General features: G+C 38.0%; 1 protein-coding gene across 5 annotated transcripts in view; it reads right to left on the bottom strand.

Annotated features, from left to right (window-relative positions):
* The window catches only part of MAP7 (microtubule associated protein 7), a 108,371-nt gene that overhangs the window by 24,990 nt on the left and 60,217 nt on the right, over positions 1–23,164 (bottom strand). For 4 of the 5 annotated variants that reach the window (XM_077175488.1, XM_077175487.1, XM_077175485.1 and 1 more), the window contains exons 2-6: positions 21,212–21,280; positions 16,856–16,933; positions 8,604–8,767; positions 7,737–7,848; positions 4,271–4,381 (exon numbers count right to left, since the gene is read on the bottom strand). In XM_077175488.1, coding sequence (XP_077031603.1) covers positions 4,271–4,381; positions 7,737–7,848; positions 8,604–8,767; positions 16,856–16,933; positions 21,212–21,280 — 534 coding nt within the window. The remainder of the gene's footprint in view (positions 1–4,270; positions 4,382–7,736; positions 7,849–8,603; positions 8,768–16,855; positions 16,934–21,211; positions 21,281–23,164) is intronic. The other variant, XM_077175489.1, reaches the window with a different exon arrangement.

Genomic DNA, 23,164 nt, shown 5'->3' with positions numbered 1-23,164 from the left:
CCATTCTGCAATGGTGGAGATCATACAGACACACAAAATACCCTACAGAGACCTCCATTACAGCACACACATTATCATTAAGCTTGCAGTTTAACAATGTAGAAATCACAGAGCTACCATTAAACTGGATGCAGCAATGGCAAAGCCTTTGCTTCCTCTCATCTCCAGGCCCCATGCTCAGTATGATCCCTGTTTAAAACTACTGTTGCAGGACAATAGATTCTTTTTTGTGGTCTCAGGCTTTAGTAGGTGAGGCTCACAAGTATTATTGTGGATGAGTTTGGAGAACTCTTCTACCATAGTTTAACATAAAGATTACACAACTTCAGAAAGCAATCCTTGATATTTTAGGCCAGTAAACCAGTACTATATACACTATCCATTTCTTGGCATTTATCTTTACATGATAAGTGAATGTTACCATGTAAATACAGCCCTGTGGACCAGCTGCAGGCCTTATGTCACTATATAAGCTTATATAAGCTTCCAGAGATGAAATAATCTCAAGAGGACACAGCTAAGAGACTGATGATTTAGAACACCAATGTCTCACCTGCCATGTCTCACATATTTCATATTCCTTGCCCTAAAGATAAGTATGGTTTAATTATCTTAGGCCCTAACTCAGGGGAGCTTGTATCCACATCCCCTATTAGAAGCAATCACGTGTCACAGCATCCAACTGAAGCACTCAGGCAGTGTTTGGGAGTGAGTTAGTTGACATGCACAACAGTGAATTAAAACTAAAAACTACTTTCTCCATATAAGTAATAGGCCTGGTTCGAGATGTCAAAATAGTTTTAGCCAGGAGTGAAGTCACCCTGATTCTCTGCAATGGGTGTAGATCAGAGTTTGTTCAGATGCACCTTGGCTTTGTGGGCCAGGGTCATCACATAATTAATTTTCCAAATGCACAGCTACCTGAAAGCATCACACTTCACACATCCAATACATATTAACAGATTAGCTCCACCTAGAACAGACAAACTTTCCCCCACTGAGTTCCAACTACAAGAGTATTAATATCTAAATGCATTGAACAGCTTCAGTTTGGTGTCTAAACCACACTGGAGCAAAACTGAATACCAAACAAAGAACATCCCAGAATAATAAGATCAACTTTAAGACGATGAGGTCAGGGGTTTCTTTTCCTGCTCTTTTTGTTTTTAATGCCTCAGGGTGATATTTTCAAGATTTAGTCTTTCAAACCATCTGACAGACAAGGGGAAGCAGTATTTTTTGTTCTCATGATGTGTTAAGCTATCACTCATAGAATAGGGCTATTTCATAGAATTATAGAATGGTTTGGGTTTGAAGGGATCTGAAGGATCATCAAGTTCCAACCTTCCTCTCATGGGCAGGGACACCTTCCATTAGACCAGGTTGCTCAAAGCCCCATCTAGCTAGAAATTGGGCATCTACAATTTCCATGGGCAACCTGCTCCACCTGCCTCCTCCAACCTACCTCACCAGCCTCAGAGTGAAGATTTTCTTCCTAATATCCAATCTAAACCTTTCATTTTGAAGCAATTAGCTCTTGGTCCTATTACTACATGTCCTTGTAAGAAGTCCTTCCCCAGCTCTCTTGGAGGACCCTTTTGCTGTAAAGTCTCCCTGAAGCCTTCTCTTCTCCAGCCTGAACAAGCCCAAGTCTCTCAGCTTTTATTGCTCCATTTTCACACAGGAAGCACATTTGTGATAGGCTTACTGGTACAAGGAAGTACCCTTACCCCCAGCCACAAGCAGGTTATTTTTAACAGATTAAAGATCTTTACAACCTAACTTGTAACTAAAAAACACACAAAGTTGCAGGGTGCTGGCAAAGTAAATTGGTTACAATCACCTGTACTTGTCTTCAGGATATACAACCTGAATACTGGAAAGTTGTCTTAGCAGCAGCAGAATAATTTGCAAGTAAGCAAACAGCAGCATTTGATTAGCTGTAGGAACAGATGGGAGGCAGGGATTTAACAGGCCTTCTGATGAGCACCACGAAGGAGACTCTCATTGATAAATGTGGTGTTTGCTTATACACATACACAATATGGTGAAGAGTACATAGGAGGAAACTGCTCTTTCTACAGGAAACAATACTGAAGCCCCTGAATATCTTCTACAATGGTTGCAGAAAACAGTGATGCAGTGACTGAGACAATCATCTTCTTGAAAGAAAAATCACTGCAGAGAAGGGGAGGAAAACAACTAGGGTGCAAGTTTTGCAAAAATTCAAGTATGTAACTCATACCTCATGAAAAATAGTATCCCTTTGCTAAGCTCTCCTTAAAGAGCAGAACTGCCAAAATCTATTGGTCAACAGCAGTTTTCTCCAGTTGAATGTGTGTTCATGTTCTGTTACAGTTTCAACTATTCACTAACTACAGTAACATAAAAGCATGAGAAGCATGTTCTAGCTGCCCGATTGTACAACTGTGATAAAGAGCTATACAGCAATACAATGCTTGAAATGGCATCAAACAGTCTTTTAGCCAATTAGTTAATGAAAACTTTTGTCTTTTGCTGCACCAAAAAAAAAAAAAAAAAAAAATTGTCCTTCAAATGATAAAAAGGTGCTGCACAACAGATGACAAGTTCTTGTTGACAGCTATAAGCCACTTAGTAGGTAAGCTTATCATCCTTATCTCCAGCTCACTGTTTTGCAGGTAGGAGTCTGTATCACAGAGTGTGTTGAGTGGGTGCCCTCTGGAAGGTGAAATGGGGAGCAGGCAGTCACAGCCTTCCTTTAAGCACCTGCATTAAGAGGTTGAGGCCACTAGAGAGACTAGTGGCACTTCTCCAAATACATGGCTCAACTAGATTTAGGTATCTGACTTTGCATGAGAAAAAGCATTTATAGCATTTGCATTTACTTTCTGTCTTGGAGCCTGAAAAAGTCACAAGAGACTCCTAAAGGGTTCTGTGCTGTTTTAGTAAAAATGCTAAGCAAAAATGCCTCAACATTTTGACAAATGGCCATCACTTCCATATTCCTTTTTTTTCCCTACCATTAGACTGCCTAGTATTCTGTTTAAGTTCTCCTGAATTTGAAACGGGTGGCAGAAGCTAAAACACTGTGTTACAGTCCATAAGAGACTATCCTTCATACTTACTGCCTGCTGCTGTTCACCTGCCCACTTCACCAAGATCCTTCCTCAAAAAAAGCATCCGGCAAAGAACAGCAATCATTTGAAAAAATTTACACACCTGAAAAGCTAATAAAGTTAAAACTGACTGGATTTCAACATTTAGAGCAAGAAATGACTAGTGCTTAGGAATAAATTATTTCCTAAGGTAATACTGTATTTTTTACAAGTTACCAGACAGTACAACTAGGTTTGCCCTAAGATGAACATGGCTCATCAAATCAACCAGATAAACATGTTCACTCAAACGTGGAACTTGGTTAAGACACACAAATAATGACATCAACCAGACAACGCAACTACAAAGTCCATTTAAAAAAATTTTTAAAAATAATTTTATGGATTGAAATGGGACAGAACTCAGTAGAGGACAAAAAAAAAATCCCTACCAAGTACTTTACTGTAAAGCTCTTTGCACAAGTTACACAAGAGACATTCTTTTATAAAACTTTTAAGCTCAATGCTTCAATCTCATAAGTCCTCAGAACAGCAGCAGAAATTCAGCTATGTTAATTTTTAAAAGCTTGATGGTTTGTCTTTTTTCAGACTTGTAAACATCAAAAATGTACACTGAAATGAAGCAATCTTTGAGAAATAACTGGACACAAAAAGTCAATAAACAGACAATATGAAAAACATCCACACCTCTTCCATAAAAATAACCAAAATGCTAATAAAATCAGAAAATGTAATAAAATAACTGCTTGAAAGCTTCATGCAACATGTTCTTCGACATTCAAGAGCTATTACCAAAAAAGAAAGGAAAACAAAATAATGACAAAATGGTCTAATGCAAATAAAAGGTCACACATGATTGCATGCACTATGGAGTGATGTATTCTTTCAATAGTTGTACCTCATTTACTAAAAACCTGACAGAAGCACCGCTTTTATCATTTGCTAAAGTAGGATTGTTTAGGTAAGTTCTCTTGTTTTAAAAAACAAGAATTATTTGTTCTCACAGGAAAAAATGTTCAACCATTTACTTGTCACATTTGAAGTCTTTCCACTACCACTTAGATGAAGTACAGAAAATGACTTCAGAAGCTTGTTTTATGTGCAAAGTAATACATCAGTATAGAACATTCTTTCTTGCTGCTCTTTTAATGCTTTTTTCTTCAAAACTGTACCTCTGTCTGGAGAATTTAGTAATGTTGCAGATGAGGAGGAGAGCCGCTTGTTTATGACTGGATCAACATGTTTCGAAAGGTTCATTGTTGAAACAGACCGCCTGTCTCGATCTAAAACAAATGGAGATAATGCTAATTGACAGCCCACATGCAACAGTGCAAGTTCCTAGCTCACTAGTGGAAGGAGGAAAACAGGACTAAGGTCACTCCTGCTCTACCACAAGAACTTCCAAAATAGAATGGAATTCTCAGTAGACGTTGTACAGGTGACTCAAAGACTGGGCACAACACAATTTAAGCTTCAAATGTGTAAAACATTCTGTTCATTATCACTCAATGGGTTGCAATCTAAAGACTTTCAATATTGTCAGAAAATCTCTGCTCACAACTTAGAATAGAAAGCTTCATGGAAGGACTAAGATGCTTGGAAACACATAGTTGTTCACTAAAACACCACCCTGCCATCTGAATAAAAGGTGACAGGGCACTGTTACTAGGCAGATGGTCAATATTGTGGCAATGGCATGCTGAAAGATTAAGGGAATATTAGTGCACAAAGGAAGTAAGAGTAAGCACAAAAGAAATTAAAAGATTTAGTTAAAAATCCCACAGTTATGTGTAAGTTCTAAACCACCTACCAGAATTATTTTCAGAGTGCTGAAAATCCAGCTCAGCACACACCTTAGCAGATATAAAAAAATCAGCCTCTGTGGAAAGGACTTGTAATGCACCTACTTGGCCTACATAACACGAAAAATTTATAATTTGATTTCAGTTTCTCTACATTTTAGAGCGGTATTGCATCATTTGCACAACTGTTGCAGTCAGCATCTGCGTCCTGCTGAGGGGGTGATGGTTACTTCAAGAATAGAGACTGCACACTCTTTGTGCCTATGTGTGCCACAGAAAATTTGCTGTGTCCCTTTTCTCTCTCTCAAAAAACACCCCAAACAAAAAGAGCTCCAAGCTCCGTGCTTCAACTACACATTCCCCATTACAAATTTTCATCTGCAAATCTGAGATCCAAAAGATGCTGTGAGAATCAATTCTGCTTTTGCTTACGTTTTAGCATGTACTGAACCTCAGCACGACTCAGCAAAGCACTCAACCATGCTGAAATGCAATGAGGCTTGAGCACATGCCTAACTGCTCTGCTGATTCATAGTCTGTGTGTCCAAAAATGTGTCCCTACACTGTTTGCAAAGCAGATACAAACTCAGGACAATGACAGCATTAAGGATGCTGCTGCTGAAATATTATTTGCCACTGTTTATTTGTGACAAGTGTATTAAGATTGTATTTACCTGTTCTGTCCCAATAGATTAAACTATACTCACTGTGTACAAAAAACTTCACAGAATTTTTCATAGAGTCTATGAAAAAAAATTAATAGAAACAGAGTCTGTGAAAAAAATTCATAGAAATAGAGTCTATGAAAAATACCTTAATTCTCCCCAGATCTATGAACTATATAGGATCCACTATAACTTTTTGGACTGAAGAAAGATTCTCCTTACTCCATGTGATTATTTGCTAACTTTAATGTTAGAATGACTTGGTGAAGGCATAGAACTGGCAGACTGGATACTGGGAGGGGAATAAAACTCAGAAATGGGTTTTAAAAAGGAGAAAGCTAAATGTTATAACCAAGAAAAAGACCTCTGTAGGCTGTCAAGATGATCCCAAATTGATCTATGGGGTAAACTGGAGAATGCCCTGTGCAAGTCACTACTGGACACACTATGTTCAGGCTTCCTGAGAACAGCAATATTTGTGGGAACAGGATGGGGATCATGATCTCATGTATAATCTGCCACTGAGAAACTACACAGTGTATCAGTACAGCCATAAAGCTTCTATATTTGGTAGAAAGGATGTACTGCATAAACTGGCTTCCTGAAGATGACAAATGACAATATTGAAAATCACCTCTGTTGTTAGGCATGACAACATTTCTCGTGTCAATGAACCTTATTTAAATGAATGACATTCAGCATAAGGATTTGCATACAAGTGTTGGCAATACGAATCCTATAAATATAGAATAGGCCAAATGCAATCCATTGCCTGGAAAATTGCTGCTTTCTTTATCCAAAAAAAACCAAAAAAGAAAGAAAAAAAAAGGAATTAAAATACCCATGAGCAACGAAACAGCCAACGCAGCTGGTTATGTGTCTGTGTTCATGTGCAAAATTGTAAATCCTACATGCCAAAAGGGTTTTAGACAATAACAAAATATTCAAATTTGCTCTCCTTGAATTCCAGCAGATAGAATATTATGCTTCATTTCAGTGAATTGTGCCAAATCTTTAGAGTCAGCCAGCAGTAACTCTCCACCAGAAAAATAAATAATAATGAAAAATCTGGTACTAACAGTTCTAATCTATCAGCATGGTGTTAAGCATGCATTGCAACTACATGAGGGTGGTTTAGTTACTGATGATCTCACTTCCTGAGAACTAGCTACAGGTGAAGGAATAACAAACCACAGCATTATGTACCAGGTTTTCTAGCACCACCCAGAGATTTGAAGTGGTGCTCCAGGCCTGCTAAATCGAGAAAGGTGAATGATGATTCAAAATAATAACCTAGGGACAGAACGCAAGACAATGATTTTTCACAGAAAATAAAATAAAAATCAAATAAGTTATACAAAGTTAAGCAAAAAAGTAATCTTTTATGAAAAATAACTGTTTACTGAAATTATATATGACAAAGATTTCAGAGCATTCTTTTCTTAACTTTTTTTTCCTCCCCGATGAGAGGTTAGACACATAGAAATTAGAATAGGAAGAAAAGAACTTAAAGGATCACTTCCTGTTAAAAGAAGTAAAGGAAAAGTTCTCTTTTGGGAGATTTGATTCATAGTGAACAGGGCATCTACACATTAATGACTGGCAGATTAAGTTAGAGAAGATATTTGGGTGGAAAAGCATATAGCTAAAATTCACTTAAACCTAATTTGCCAATCTTTAGGGGAAGAAAAGGGACTTCTATTTCCCCAAATTTCAGTACACAGCACAGATCTCTAATTGCAAAGAACAATTTTCCTCCATTGTGTCTTGTATTTGGTCATTTCCACCAGACCTACTTATAGAGGCACAAAGCTAGCATTTGCCACAGTAGCTCATATCAGAGGATTGACACAGCACAAGCACACCCACATATATATACACACAAACCAACAAAAGCAAAGCAGCAGGAGCGAGAAGCTGTAGCAAGGTAGTTCCAGAATAAGTCAACTCCCAAAAGAAGCTGTAACTTTTGTTCAGATTTCTTTCTCCTTGTTACCTTTTTGCTACACAAGAATGCCACAAACATGCCACTGCTAGCAATAATAGGACCAAGAGAAAAGAATTCAAACTAACATACACTGAAACATCCTTCTTTTCAGAAGAAGAAATGTAAATTCCAGTTGACTGGTGGGGAAGGGAAACTGGCAAGCAAAGCAAGCCTCCCTCTTTACCTGTGTTATTAATGCGGTTGTGCAGAGCTCCTCCCCAGGACCACCTGTTTTGCCTTTGTTTTGGCTTCTGGCTTCTTTCAATTGTGCGACGTACAACAGCTTCATGTCGTTCCTTGAGTACAACAGGATAACACATTTGGATACTACTGGGTTCTTAACTTTATTTTCTTATCAAACCCTGCTACCCTCCATCACATGGACAATACCAAGTAGGCATCTTAGGTCTTTAAGCTTATGTGCTGCCTACTTAAAACACACAGACTAAAACAAAATTAAGCAGTAAGTAAGCCATAAATAAGTTAGACTGTTAAATGAAATTTTGAAAAGGTAAGATCTGTTTAAGTGGCCCTGCCACTACACAAACACACCCTAGTGCTACTTCCCATGTACTAAATACCAGAAGAGTGGGAGAGATAGGAAACATAACACCCACAAGGATGAGGTGGCTTAGATAGGATCACACTGCCCATACTTCCCAGTTTAACTGGGAGACAAATCAGCCAAGAGCATATTTCACTGCACACTCATTTCTGAAAAGGTTTTCTTAGGGCAACTTATATTTAACTACCCTTAAACTGAATGGCTAAGAATTAACAGATAACCATACAAACCTGACCCAAATTGTTTTTCTGCATGAGTTTGCACAGTGCCATACACAGTAATCCAGGCAGGCTCAACTTCACTGCATTTGATTCATAACAGAAGCAGTACCTGTTCAAGTAAGGCTTAAAATCCTTCCACACACACTGTCATACTGACCATGGCTCATGTTGCATTGTCTACATCAGCTCTTAGAGAAAAAGGCTGATAGTACTGTACCTTAGGGCAAGAGAAGTTGAAAAGCTGTTTCATGACATTCGTTCTTACCTTCTCTTCTTCTAGTTTCTGCCTTCGCTTTTCCTCTACGGCAGCTCGCCTTCTCTCTTCCTTTAGCCTCTGCTCTTCTAGCTTCTTTCTGCGTTCCTCTAGGTGCTTCTCATAATGTTGCCGTGCTCTCTCTTCTCTTTCTAGCCAGACGGATTCTCTTGCAGCTGTGAGAAAAATGGGATATAAAAGTATTAACTTGCTTTATGTAATGAAGTCTTTAATACATTTTGAATAACCAAGGTAAATGGAAAGAAAGCCTTTTGAACTCTCTTTCTTCAGAGATACATAATATCCTTACCTCTCCTCATGTATGAAAACATACCCTGGTCACACACTGATTTTATGTAATCTCAATATACTTATTATGAATTACCAACAGTTATTTGAGCAGACAGTTTCTTCATGGAAGACAGGATTTTTTGCCAGCTTAAAATGCCTAAATACTGAAGTCAGATGCATGTGAACAAACTTCTGTTACATAAACCATGCTAATTCTCTGTAATATTTTACTGAAAAAAAAACAGTAAAAAGAGAGGTGAAACTATCAGAACTTTCACCTTTGTTGATCAATACAGATCTCTTATGATAGAAGTGGATGGAATAACAATTCTAGCACCTGGACCAACAGAAGAAGTTACCCACCGAAGAAGTCTAAAGGTAAACATTAATCTGTCACCTAATTCCACTTATACAGCTTCAAACAATATGTTTCAGAAGAGCTAATCAAGATAAATCAAGAAGCCCTACACAGGACCAATTTGTTTCCCTATCAGGGTCAGAATTTTCATTAATTTTGTAGATGCAGGCTCAGACTGAAGTCCACATGAAACCACTGATGATACTCTGGATCTCTCCGCACTGGTGTCTTGAAAGCTTTGGGACCCAGAGTGGAACTAGATTGTTCCCTTATGCAACATTGTATGTTTGCAGTCTAAGTCAGTGCTACCATCACACAGGAAATGCTCTAGAGACTTAAAGAATCCTTTCACTACAGTGGTACAAAAATTAATTTAAAAAACCAAAATCCAACAAAAGCAAACCAACCTACCACGAAAAACCCCAAACCCATTTAACATCCTGTTACCTAGACCCTGAACACACTAAGTAACCCAAACAATGTAGTTTGTTGTAGTTTGTTCAAAACTGGAACTCAATCAAACCCTTTTGCAGAAGACTTGAAAAATCCATTATCTTTGAAGGAGCTAAGAGCATCTAAAAAGCATAATTGCATATATCTCATGAAAATCCAGCTTGCTGTAGCATGTCAGCTTTTAATGAATATGTCACTTATGTCCAGACTCTATTGATCATCTCAAGATGAGCTGCTGCCGTGAGCCACAAGACTTCCACAGATCCTGTGATGAGCTGGCTCTTTTGTGCCTGGAATATGCTTACAATGGGAACCCAGCACAAAAAAGCTCTTTGGTGGTCTACTGAAAATTAATAAATTACAAAAAGAAAAAAAAAAACCAACAAAACCTCAACAGCTTTCTTAACTGATGTCATTGGAATATTAATTTGCCTATAAAAGACATGGAGATTATTTGTTCTTGCTTTTATTAATGTAAATGGCTAAACTTTCTTGAGACACTGTTCATGGTGATTTCCATAGGATTCAGTCTGTCATGTTGTTTAGAAAAAGCAATGAAAATAGGACATTTGAACTTTTAAGACTAAATTCAAGAAGAGAGAGGCTAAAAAGAAATTTAGGTACGTTCTTAGATCTGGTACAACAACCAGAATGCTGGACCTCTGGACAGAACATTTATCTTCATCTTTCTGCTTCTCTGAGAAGGGGTGATAAAAATCACACTTCTGTGATACAGCAAGACAGCTCAATAACAGAAACAAGCATTAGTGATGGATTAATCCAGGCTGTGTTCAGAATCCAGGATGTGTTCAGCTGGAATAACTTTTAACAAAAATAATAGATCTGATTCAAAACAAATAAAAAGCTACATCTTTCCACCTTTAGACTACAGGCAAAAGACAGAAGAAAATATGTGCCCACCTGCTAACATGAGGAAGTTACTAATTTTATGCTTGGACCAAGTATTTAACAAGTACACGAAAGTATGATTTATGATACATCTGTTTGCTGAAACAAGTGTAATATCTATTTTCATTAATTTAACTTTTTTCACAGATAGAGATATAATCTTAACTACTTCTATTTTTTTTTTCAATTTTCAATTCCTGCATTTTATCTTATTAGAGAATCAAAGGAGAACATCTGCTTTGTTTACACTTCTTCCTGCATGCACTACTGACATTCTTCTATGAACTTAAGGGCTCAGTTTTGGTCACCTATAAGGTAGGAATATACAGGGACATAAGTTAGTGTCCTTAGATATATAAGGATATCTTCAGGAAAAATAAGAAGTCTAGAATATTTTTCTTTCATTCTTATGTCCCCATTTATGAATTTTCAGAAACATTTTCCTGCCACCCCAAACAGATAGGAAAAAATTGTCTTGCAGAGTAAAAAGTTTACTCTTTAGACCTCTGCTCTAACATAAAAAAATATTTAAAAAAATATATTAAGCTCTATTCTGGATACAAAGGTGTGCTTCTAGAAGCACAGCATCAAATGCCTTGCTGATAGAAATAATCAGCAGATGAGCCTACAGGAAACTGAAGATATCTCTAAAAGGTCTCATCAACCTGAAAGAGCAGCCAATTTGAGGATGTGGCAGGGAAGAATACCAGCTTCTATGATGGGGTCTCCAGAAACTGTGCCAAGAGCTCTGCCTAGTGCTAAGCCAACACAGAACTCCACTGGGGGTATAGTCCAACAAAAAAGCATTTTCTCAGGCCTGAGCATCATTAAGGTTCATGATCTTTCTCTCCCTTGTAATACCTCATATTGTATGACAATGTGCAAGATTCATTCGAGGAAAGTCTGGTCACCATTCCAGTAGCACCTGCATGATGAAAGCTTAAATTCCATTGGAACAATTACATTAAAGCTGGAAAGTACAAATAAAAGTCACAGCCTGATCCATTTTTTATTCCATTCCTTAATACAATCAATATATTTGAACACAGTCATGTGATGCAAGAACACAAAATTAGAGCATAAAAACAGGATTTAGAAATTGAGCCCTAGACATGCTGTTGAATACCTTCTGCTTGTTTGCAAACTAGAATGCTGGATTAGATTACAAAGCAACATAATTAAGGCTGTGTTTCTGACACTTCTGAAGTGAATAACATCAAGAGAAAACAAGGTCAATCAAGAAAGAGACACTCCAATATTAAGAGACACATAAGACTTGAAACCAATAAATTTTACTCTGGAATTAACTAATGTAATGTGGAAGATGTTGGCTACAAACCTTGTATATTTCTTTCTTGGAAATAATTTTGTAGTTTCTTTCCCCAGGCACACATACTAGAATGATTCTTTGCAGGGGTTTTAGGCAGTGAGGGAAGGAGGAGCATGCACTAGGTATCAAAGCCCTTATTTTCTGTTTATCTCTGTGAAGCAAAGAATGTGCCCCCAGATTCTCTTTTTCTGTCTCGTCCCTTCAGTCCTTTTTCTTTTGGTTTACCACCTATACAAGGGCAGATCAGTCTATCAACCATGCTTTCTCAGTCTGCCTTTTGAATCCACCTCAGATGGACAGCTCACCTGAGCCAAAATCCTACAGTCTTTGTCAAGCTTTCCAGCCTTTATCTTTTCCAACTTTACAGCACCGACCTCAGCAAGAGCTTTCTCCTCTCACTGCTCTTTCACCTTTGCTCACTGCCAGCTCTGCACTGAGGCTGTGATTGCCCCCTTGCTGCATTAGTAGTAAAATGGATCAGTGATGCTTTAACCATACCTAAAAATGGGGACATTACACAGAAGTGGCTGACTGAACAAATTAGAAGGTGAACTTCAGAGCTGTAATTAAAGGTGAAGTAATGTGAGATTCTCTAAGCCAACCTTTCCCCAGTAACCACGCTCCAAGGGACATTTATCACATAAGTTTTTAAACTAGTTTTCCTTAAAAATTGTTTTCTTGTCTTATAAACCCTTTTAACATTCAAATTCTCCAAGGAGATCCCAAAATTATTCATATGCTAGGGTAAATGATTCCCAGTTTCTGTGAGGCTTCTTTCTGTTGGATAAAGTTCTGCCCCCAAGTGCTAGGGAAGAAAACAGGCCAGAAGGAATTTACTCACAGAAAAAAAATTGTAATTTTCATTAATGTTATTATTATCCCAGTGATCACTTACTGTGATGTTTAAAATACTACTTTAGTGCTTATGCATTGTAAGTATTAAGAATTTAATGAATTTAGCCAACTGAAACTCAGACATATTCTAAGAACTAAGATTAATCACTCTTTATTTAAGGAAGTGTGCTAAGTCAAAAAGCAGTATTACCATCTTTTGTTCCCAACACCAGAAACTAAATTAACCACGTGTCCTTGTCAGGATCATAATTCTGATTAAAAAAAGATCAGACTTCAAGCAGGATTACCGTAGAAAAAACATGCACAGAAGTGAGACTCAAAAAAGTGAGACTCAGTTTTCTAAAGAATCAGGGACCAAGATACTGTTAAGTAATAACAAGAAAATTCTTCCTCTTTGCCAGGCCACCACCTAAGAATTACCAGAATGAAATCCATTTTAACACCCCAGTTATTTTCCCCATTGAAAAACACATTTTGATTTTTCTTTCCAGTTAAGGAGGACCGGGTCTGTGCTTTCCAGTTAGGGATGAAACAGAGACTAACTGGCAAGACTAACTTTCTCCTCTGTTACTAAACTTCTACCCTCCAAAATGGTGACAGCACTTAATCTGCAGATGCAGAAAAGCCCATGGACCTTCCCAGCTGATTCCCAAACCTTGTCTGGGAATCAGCAAGCAGACAGGTTGTTGGCTGGAGCCAACACCCTGAGGGATCCATCATAACAGCTTTATAGTAAGAACAATTAAGTTTTAGCATCAGGAAATGCTCTTCAACACTGTTAATTTGGCAGTACAGACACAATCATTACAGCAGATAAGGGTAAAATCCATATGATGAAAAAGCAGCAATTTTCAGTAATGTTTTCCAGTTTAAGCAAGCCATCTACCATAGCTGCATTCATAAAAAGTCAGTTCCAACATGTTTGTCTCAACATTCAGGTCCAGAACACAGCTGCTCAGCCTGACACGTGTAAGTGCCAAGCTGGAGCCAGGGTGTGATAGCTCCCTTTGCTCCAGCCTCCAGGAACAGAGCCATTTGACCTACCACTGCCTCTCCTGGGATTTCCACTTCGCGCAATTCAAGAGGGTTAGTTTAGTCTCGCATAGAGAGATCTGATATCTTTATTTTAAAGGACAGATGTTAACTTTTATGCACAGGTGCTATGGGAAAGAGCACTACTGGAAAAAGCACAAAAATGAAATCATGGTTACTAAAGAGCAAGTGACAACTCTGGAAGCATTACTTAGAAAATCAAGATCACCCTAATAATCCTTTAAGGCCTGAATGTGATATCAGCAAAACACACATTACCAAATGGTTAGGAGATTAAAAAGATTGAAGCAGAAAACCCTCCATGAAATTGTTACAACTTTAGTCACGCAAAAGGAACTACAAAAAAAAAAGTCAAAGAATTAATATTTTAGAAGTGTTGGGATGGCATTTCAAAAGCAATGCCTTTCCTACAGTGAAGAAACTAAAACAATCACTTTTTGATGGTGTGATTTGCTGATTGTGTCCCTGTGTATCTTCTAGGTTACCTAAAGAAAAGTCCAAAAGAAAACATGAATATACTAAAGGTGAAAGGGGCATTTTTTGTAGAAGCTTCTTTAATTTTTTCCATTAGGTGGCTCAACATGATCCTCAAGAATCAGCAGATACCGACAGTCCCAACGCATATATATATATATATATATATATATATATATATATATTCAGACAAAAATGATAGCATTTCCTACTCTCTAAGCACTCATTAAAAATGAGATTTAGAAACCCAAGTGTGCTAAGTAGTCTAAGGCTGCTAAAATACTATTTCCAGGTGCAAAGAAATCCTGAGGAGTTCAGAGCACATGCCAATCCACCACAGGAAAGCCAAATCTATTATAGCACAGTGGAACTTGAAAAAAATTAGAACTTGAGAGTAAAAAAAGGGGAAAGAAAAATGGTCTTAAATCAACTCTTCTTTAATAACTGAATATTGCCCAATAAATAAATATAATCCTTATTAAAGTGGTACTCCACAAGTTCTTAACAGAAGGGTCAACAACTTAATTTTCCTGACCTCCAGGAGTTAAGTTGCTGAAAGTGCAAAACAAAATTACTATCAGCTCTACACCTAGAGAATTGAACCCTGTCCTTTCCTTTTTTTAGAACAAAGAATAATTTTATTTGATGTAGGACTGAAATTCTCAACTTCTGTATAACAAGAAGTCTTTGCTAAACCTGAAAGATCCCCTGAACCAAAAGGAAAGGAATTAAGTTTAAATCCAACATAATTCTATTGAAAAAAATTAAAATTCCTTCCTTCAGTTGCTTTACTGTTGCATGGCTGATGTCCCAGTATTAACAAAATCCAACTCTAATTTTCAGCAAGACACATTTATGTAACAATATTATACAACCTAATGTTTAAGAGAGACAGCTTAGGAATTTCTTTGCTGTGGTTCACATGACATGAGTGACTGATTATCTAGGATCTGCACTAAATGCACTAAAAAAAAAAAAAGGAAAAAGTTACACGCTGTTGTAAAAATCATTGCTCTGCTGTACTGGAACACAAACCTCAAGAGACAGCTCCTACATCATACTAAATCATAGCAGAAAAATATACAGATGAAAGTACAATGCAACTTTCAATTTTCTTGTTAGTTCAAAATAATCCTCCAAGCAACAACACACAATACACTCATACATCACAGGGACATGCAAAACTCTCCCATGTGGAAATGAAGGATTCCACATCAACTTACAAAAAGTCCTGATGTTGCTTTGATGTTGCTTTTAAAACACATCACACAAAATAGCACATTTATCAACAGAAGTCATGTCCTTCTGGTAATAAATACTCATTTATCAATAGCTAGAAAAATCAGAGTTGAGTTGAATTCAAGGAAAGTATCGTTCTCTTCCATTTGACTAAAGCATTGTTATTATACAATGATAAAACCAGAGAAAAAAAGAAATTCAAGACATGGAACCATTATATGTGAATAATTAAGTAAAATGGGCCAGTAACATCCATTTGCTCTGAAACCTGAAGAAACTAAGCCCACACATACCATCAACCTCAACTCCAGGAGCAGCTTTTCAGGGATTATCAAACATCCTGTCATGTTACCCCTTGAGCAAGCCAAAACTAAAGCTTTCCTTTTCCTCTCCAAAACAATCCTAGTGATTCATGCATGGCCACTGCAATGTTATAAGGTGCTGTAAACAAGGGAGGATATAAATGCTATCAAGACCTAGGTGACACTTAATGATGGCTCTTCAGGTTAGAAGAAGCAGCATAATTCTGGCTGGAGTTACAATACAGTTCAATAAACTTTCAGAAGTTGGAAATGGGAAATAAAGAACTTCTGTTTCTCAAGCCCTTAGAACAATTCAGCATTGAAATAAATCAGAGTAAACAAATAAAAAAGAGGAAATAATTGTATTTCCCAACTTCCCAATTACCACAGAACTTTGTGGCAGCCAAACATTTAAACGTTGTTCAGAAAGCCACCAGTTTGGCTTCACATAATTCTTAATTCTCTCACCACCATACTCAGTACACTGCCAATCAGTAGTCACTTGTTAGACAGCCTTCACTATTCACTCAAACTGTGTTATACTTATGCAGGCATGGCTGACATAAGATATTGAGCACACCTATTTGATACCTACAAAAGGTTTGACCTGAAAAAGGTACCCCAAATATACATTAAAAAATTCAAAGCATACATTGGCAAGATGTTCTTCGATTCTATTTTATGGTATTCAGTATTTTAATCTTAATTGATAAAATATCCCAAAACCTCAAAACTCCATTTACAACAGCTAAGTTCCCTTGCATGATTTCAGATTTAACACCGACTTTTCATTCACATTTATAGAACAGGTGAGAGATACAGTACTGATGAACTGAAAGATTTACTTCAAAGATATGGTAGCATATCTGGGATGACACTATTGCAAATCTAGCACTATCATTTTGCTGACTGCCCCTAAAAGTAAGCTGGCAATAATGCTGCATGCAGATGACAGTCCAGTAAAAATAAACAAACAAACAAACACCAGAGGGGGCCTTACCTAGCTGTTTTTCTCTCTCTTCTCTCCGTTCTCTGGCAAGCCGTTGCCTGTCATCAACCTTTAGTACTGTTGGATGATCTACAAATGGAGAAAGAGGAGTATTAGGCACACAGCATAAAATCAAATACCACCAAACCCAAACTTAAAGGACAATGGCTGTTAAACAGCCCTAATTATTCTGTCAAAATAGATAATGTTTTGAGAAATACATCTTATTTTAAAAAACCCAGAAAACTGGTAATTAGAATGCATTCCCATTTTTTAATAAATAAAATACTTCTAAAGAATAGACTAAGATGTGACTGCAAATACCCAGCAAGACTACTGCTTGTGAAAACCAAGGAAGAAACTTTATATTGTTTCCAAACCTAAAACAACTTGAATTCTAGAGAGCATTTTGAAAAAATGCTGTTTATTATTCCATAATGTCTCTCCAAAATGCATCCACAGGAGAGGTTATTATAATCAAGCTTTGTCTTCCCCTTGATATTGCCTCAGAACAGCTAATAAGCCCTATATCATGACACAAGAACCTCAACATCCAAGCAAAACAGGCTGAACCAAAACACTGATTTGGCTTAGTAGTTCTAAAGCAGTTCTGGCTGAGCCTCTGGAAAAAACATGATATTGATCTCAAAAGATGTTTATGTGCACATGTGTTAAAAACTCTGGCAAATATACTAAAGGCAGTGAGGCATCACATGCATGGACTGGCATAACACGAGTCAAGTAAGATGAGAGCTTTAACTATCGTAGATTGAAATTTATCTACATGAGTACTTCACAACTATCTGCAACTGGCTGCCTGGATCACAGCAGTAAGACTGAGGATAGCATGAAGAATCTGTGTCAGAGCCCAGGTCTGACTTTAAAAATTCAGGTTTGGTTGGAAAACATCACTTGCTCAATGATGGTTCTGGAAGACAACAAAGTGCTGAACAGCTAGCATCCAACTTCCAGTCTCAGCAATGGAGCTGTTCCAGACAAAGGGAACAAAATCCAAGTTAGCAATTCATCTCAGCATGCTGCCAAAACCAATTTCCTACTCAGCCTGTCCTGTTAAACCTGGAAAGCTCTTAATTTTATGGGGTTTTTTTCAGTAGCACTGAAAAAGTCTGCTTTGCATAAGAACACAATAAACAAAAAACCCACAGAAAAATAAAAAAAAATTTCTGGATATAAATAAATGGTCTGATTTATTTTGGTATTGAAAGGAACTCAGTTTTAAAGTATTTTAAGATAAAGAGCTTTTCGAATACTGTCATCATGAAAGAACACAAGACAACAGAGCCTTTTCACTATTCGGTGTGAATACACATTTAATCAACTTGTAAAAACGTGTAGAGTCAGCCTACTTGTGTACAGGCTGCATACCTATGAAAAAAGTTATTAGCAAACAATACAATGGGTCGTAAAACTGAGGTTAAAGATATTTACAAAGTAAGTCCCTGAAGTGAGGCTGTGCTAAACTAATTTTGAATAGATATTTGAATTAGATTTAAAAAAAATTATGTGCATTTCATCCTCCAACAGAGGTTTCTGCATGAGAATGACAGGATTTCTTGGGTGAACCTGTTCACCAACAGCTACCACAATTTAATTACTCTTGAACTCTAATCAGTGAAAAACTATTATCTCAACTACTGTCAGACTAGAGCCCCAATTAAGAGTGCTAATAGCAATACAAAGTAAGAGCTGCAAGGAGCAAACCCATTGCACAGTTGGCAGGGAGAACCTTCAAACACGACAGCCCCCATGAAGGGCACAACAAGTGAAAAAGTCACCAGCAAAGGCAAAGGTAATCTGTCACCCAGCTGCAGGTCAAAACTTCAATGTTGGCTGGCTAGCCCAGAGTGCTGCCATTAATGACACTGTGCTCAGCCATGGCTTGGCAGAGATTTGCCCACTGCAGGGTGTACATCTGCATTTGGCTGATGTTCAGCAGCGCGCTGACTCACACGCAGTCCCTTCAGCATGCAGACACAGGTCAAAAGGGTAATGATATTCCTTCTCTCTGGTGACTGGCACACCAGGTTCACAAAACATGAATTTCTGTGGCATAAGTAATTAGTGCTTGTGGAATAATGCACATTTTCCCTGGAAAACAAGGATTCCCTTCAAGGGCTGTCAGCAAAGTCAATGTAACATTGAGTTGACAGAAAATGATGAGGCACTGGGGAAAAATGTAGAAACCTGCTTATTTCAGAATATCCTTCCACTTGGGGTTTTTTTTTCCTTTTCTTGAGAAGAGAGATTTCCCTGTCGGAGGGAAGCAACAATTCTTCAAAGAGGCAGGAGGGTTACATGGAGAGGCAAACTGAAAAGGTCTCCCTTAAGAATTCCTAATTATAAGCAATGAAGGTATAAAATAAATTTTTAAAGTTGCCCTCTGCCACTCTGTTTGAAGATATCCAATTATTTTTTTCATATCACACACCTGATATTGTTCACACAAGAGCAGCCCCTCTCTCCCAACACCCCAGGATGTCAGAACAATCCTAAAGAATTCGCATTAAGTTGCAGGCTATGCAGAGCGTGTGTCTTCAGTAACAAGCAATTCTGCATACCTTTGGGATCACAAAGAGCTAAATCAATATTAGTACAAAGATGAGGGTAACACCTTTGTAGCAGACCATCATTGCATTTGCTCTGCTAGAAGCTGGAGCACATATTATCAGTGCAAGACTCACACTGACAATTAAAATGTCTTCTCTAAGTCTTCAAAATTATCCTTCACGGTTTGGCTACAACCCCAACCTCCAACATTTGCATTCTGAATCCAGATGTTCTGCTGGCACCGCCAGTGCAGAGCATCAATAGTTTCAAACTGTGGCAAAAGAAGAGAGTTCACTGGGACTGCTCCCCATTTTATTTCTCACATGTCTATTCATTAAAAACCCACCAGGCAAATACCTGGGGGATTGGCATTTCTTCTTATTCAGTAAGAATACCAGGACAAACAAACAAAATATTTTCTACTCTCTTTTGCTCATATTCCTCATCAGACCATAAGCTTTAACTTACTGTGAAAGGAAATGGGAAAAATGTCAGCTGCAACAAATCCTGCAAGAATTTCTCATTTTTTAGAGAAATAATTGCCAACTTGGCATATGCAAAACCCAAGAGACAACACTCCAGGAAGACCCACATGCTGCTTTGGAAGTTGCAGTCTGGTAATATATAGTTGTAAATATGACCAGTTTTTGTGGCTCATATTATAAGCTCCATTCTGCCTTCCCTTGCTCCAGCCCCAAGAATTTTGGATTCCTTCTACACACCACCATAGATGAAGGGAACATAGGAACAGGTAGGACACCCTCCTGAGAAATGAAAACTGGATTAAACTATTGTAGAATAAGGCAAGTACTGAACACTGTCCATCACAAAGAGCTGTGGAAAAAGGTAATATTATCTTTGTTTTCTCCTCCTTTTCCAACACTGTATATCTGATTGAGAGCAGCCATGATTCCTGCACTCTGTGCAGGATCCAGCATGCCTGGCAGGGCATGCCAGGTGTGATCTGAACACAGACAATGCTGGGATTCCTTCCCTCTGGGGACACAGGCCAAGGCACCCCTTTTGGTGATAGAGAAAAATCTGTCAGTACAAAACAGTCACTGAGCTGCCAGGATGTCAAGGAGCTGAAAGGGGGATGTTACAGTGAGCCTGGTCCTCAGCACCACAAGCACCTCTCCTTTCCCAGGCATCTAAGCAAAAGCATTACTAATTGCATTCTTTAACCTTGGGTACCTGAATTGCAACATAAGCAGAATTTAGACATCTGAGTCCTCTTCTGGATCTTGGTCTGAGCATGCAAGTGGAACAGACCCATGACACCAAGGACTACAGTAAGGTTTTAAGCACATATATTTTCAACTGTGTAAGCAAACAGTGAATTAATTCCACACAATGTACCCGTGAGGTATGGTGAAGTAATGAGAAACATCTGCCCACTGCATAGAGCATGTTACAGAATGTGGCATGCTTTGTGGTAAGTGAGGAAATGCCTGAACAGAGGCACATGTATACAAAGCTGCAAATCTTTGCCTACAGCACATAATTCTCGTCCAAGCACAGATGCAAATACGGTGGCTTCTGTTGTCTTTTCTCACTTCCCAGCCCTCATTCCTAAGCTATTCTAAAATATAACTAGATTTTTCCAGTTTTGCTTCTTTGCAAACAATCACATATTCCAACCTATCTAAACATGAACAGTCACTGATACCAGTTTTGTCTGAAACAGTAAGTGAGGTACAAAAGCAACAAACTTCAGAACTAGTTTCTGTGACAACAGCTGTTTTCCATGCACCATTGAGGCAAACAGCCTTAAAACATGGAGCATGTGGAATGGTGTACCTGGCTTAGTTCCAGCGTTGCTTTGTCCTGAAGTGACTTTCTTATCTTGTGTTTCAGAACCTTCAGTTGCTAAAATAAGGAAGAAGATATTAATTAACCATTTTACTTAGTAGGAGATCGCTCACCTTATTATATTGAAACTAAAATATTGCTGTATTCCCTTTAAAATCAGACTGTTCCAAGATTTCACCTAAATGCCATTCTACATCATTTTGCATTAAAAAAAACCCCAAAGGCAGAAAGCATTTAAGCCACAATACAAGTTCCCAATTCAAGTTGAGGAAAGAGCCACAAGAAGATTTCATTTTAGCAATGTGTTTTAATAAGACTTATAAGATGACTTGCAGATCCCAGGTTTCTAAAGGTATGGTATGAGATACTGGTAAAAACTTCTTTACAAATTACACATCCATAATGCAGGACTGGAGAGAGGATTATTAGGGACCTGAATGAAATATAACTGAGGAAATATTCCCATTATTTGCAACAGACTTTTGATTGGCCCCTACCAGCCTAGAACAAGATCTAATTTCGGAGTTCTGAATGCCCTTTCAACAACCCTTTATAAAGAAAAAAACCCCAGAAGATTCATTACTATTATTCAAATCAAAACCATATCCTTGGTTCAGCATCTATCTCTAACTAAAAAAACAAAAACAACAAACCAAGAAATTAGATGCCAGGATTTTTTCATCTTACTACTCATCTTTGTACCCAGCAGTTCCACCATAGGGGTGCTGGAGTCCAGAACACACCAATCTGGGAGCAGCCTAAAGGCAGACTGTAAGAATTCTAAGAAGCCCTCCAAAAACAGCTTGAAAGCATTTGCAAGCAAGGATAAAGAGGCAGTTATAAATAAAGCCTAGGGGATGAAAGACACCAATTCATTTGAACAAAAATATCACTAGAAATGAAAGTTGGAAAAAAACCCTGATTACTCCAGATTTAAAAGCTAAACAGGCATTACTGTATTAGATTCACTTTAGAAAACATAATTAAAACAAATTTTCCTCAGAAGGCTCCAAGCAATTTCTTATGCATGTCAACTTTAACAATACATACTCAGCATTTAGTACCTCAGTGAGTTCATTCCCTTCGTGCCTCACAGAAATCTTTGTTTCCCTGCTTACCTCTTTCCACAGGCATGTTTCAGGATTAACACAGAGGGTAAAAGGTAGCAGGAAGAACCTGTATGCTACACATACTGTACCTTTTTTGCAGGGGAAAGTTGGGTGAGGGAAATAGAAAAATGCTGTTATCAAATGTTTCATGTTCAAGAGCAATGTTTTGCCAAGAACAGTGTTCAAAAATCACATCATCTCACAAAAAAAAATTGTGTGAAACCTTAAATAATTGTCAGACACTGCTCTTCTTGACACCTGTATTAAGTCTCTTGCAAATAACCGCTGTTCAACTTAAAAAATACTGATTCCAAATGACCTTAAAGGCAGCCCGGCATAAGATTTTAGTATTTGCCATTTTAAAGACTCATACAAAACATTAGTGTGACCTATGGGTAGATGGATTGATTTTTGGCAAGATAATTTGAGCACCACTGAACTTGGTAGGATCTACCATTATAAAAATCCATACCTGGTGCTGGAACAAGTCCAGAGAAAGCCAAGAGAGTTGGTGGAGTGACTGGAGCACAAGTGCTGTGAGGAGCAGGGGAGGGAGCTGGGGGTATTTAGCCTGAAGAAAGGGAGGCTCAAGGGGAATCATATCACTTTCTACAACTGCCTGAAAGGAGCTTGTAGCCAGGTGGGGGTCAGCTGCTTCTCACAGAACAAGAAGAAGCACTGTGAGAAGGAAATGGCCTCAAGTTGCACAAGGGGAGTTTTAGACTGGATATTAGGAAAAAAAATCTTCCCAAAAGAGTCATCAGGCTGCCCAGAGAAGTGGCGAAACCACCATCTCTGGAAGTGTTAAAAAACTTGGGGATGTGGCACTCAG

Source organism: Agelaius phoeniceus, chromosome 3, assembly GCF_051311805.1.
Source record: "Agelaius phoeniceus isolate bAgePho1 chromosome 3, bAgePho1.hap1, whole genome shotgun sequence".
Classification (NCBI taxonomy): domain Eukaryota; kingdom Metazoa; phylum Chordata; class Aves; order Passeriformes; family Icteridae; genus Agelaius; species Agelaius phoeniceus.
This window is presented reverse-complemented; position numbering and strand designations above follow the sequence as displayed.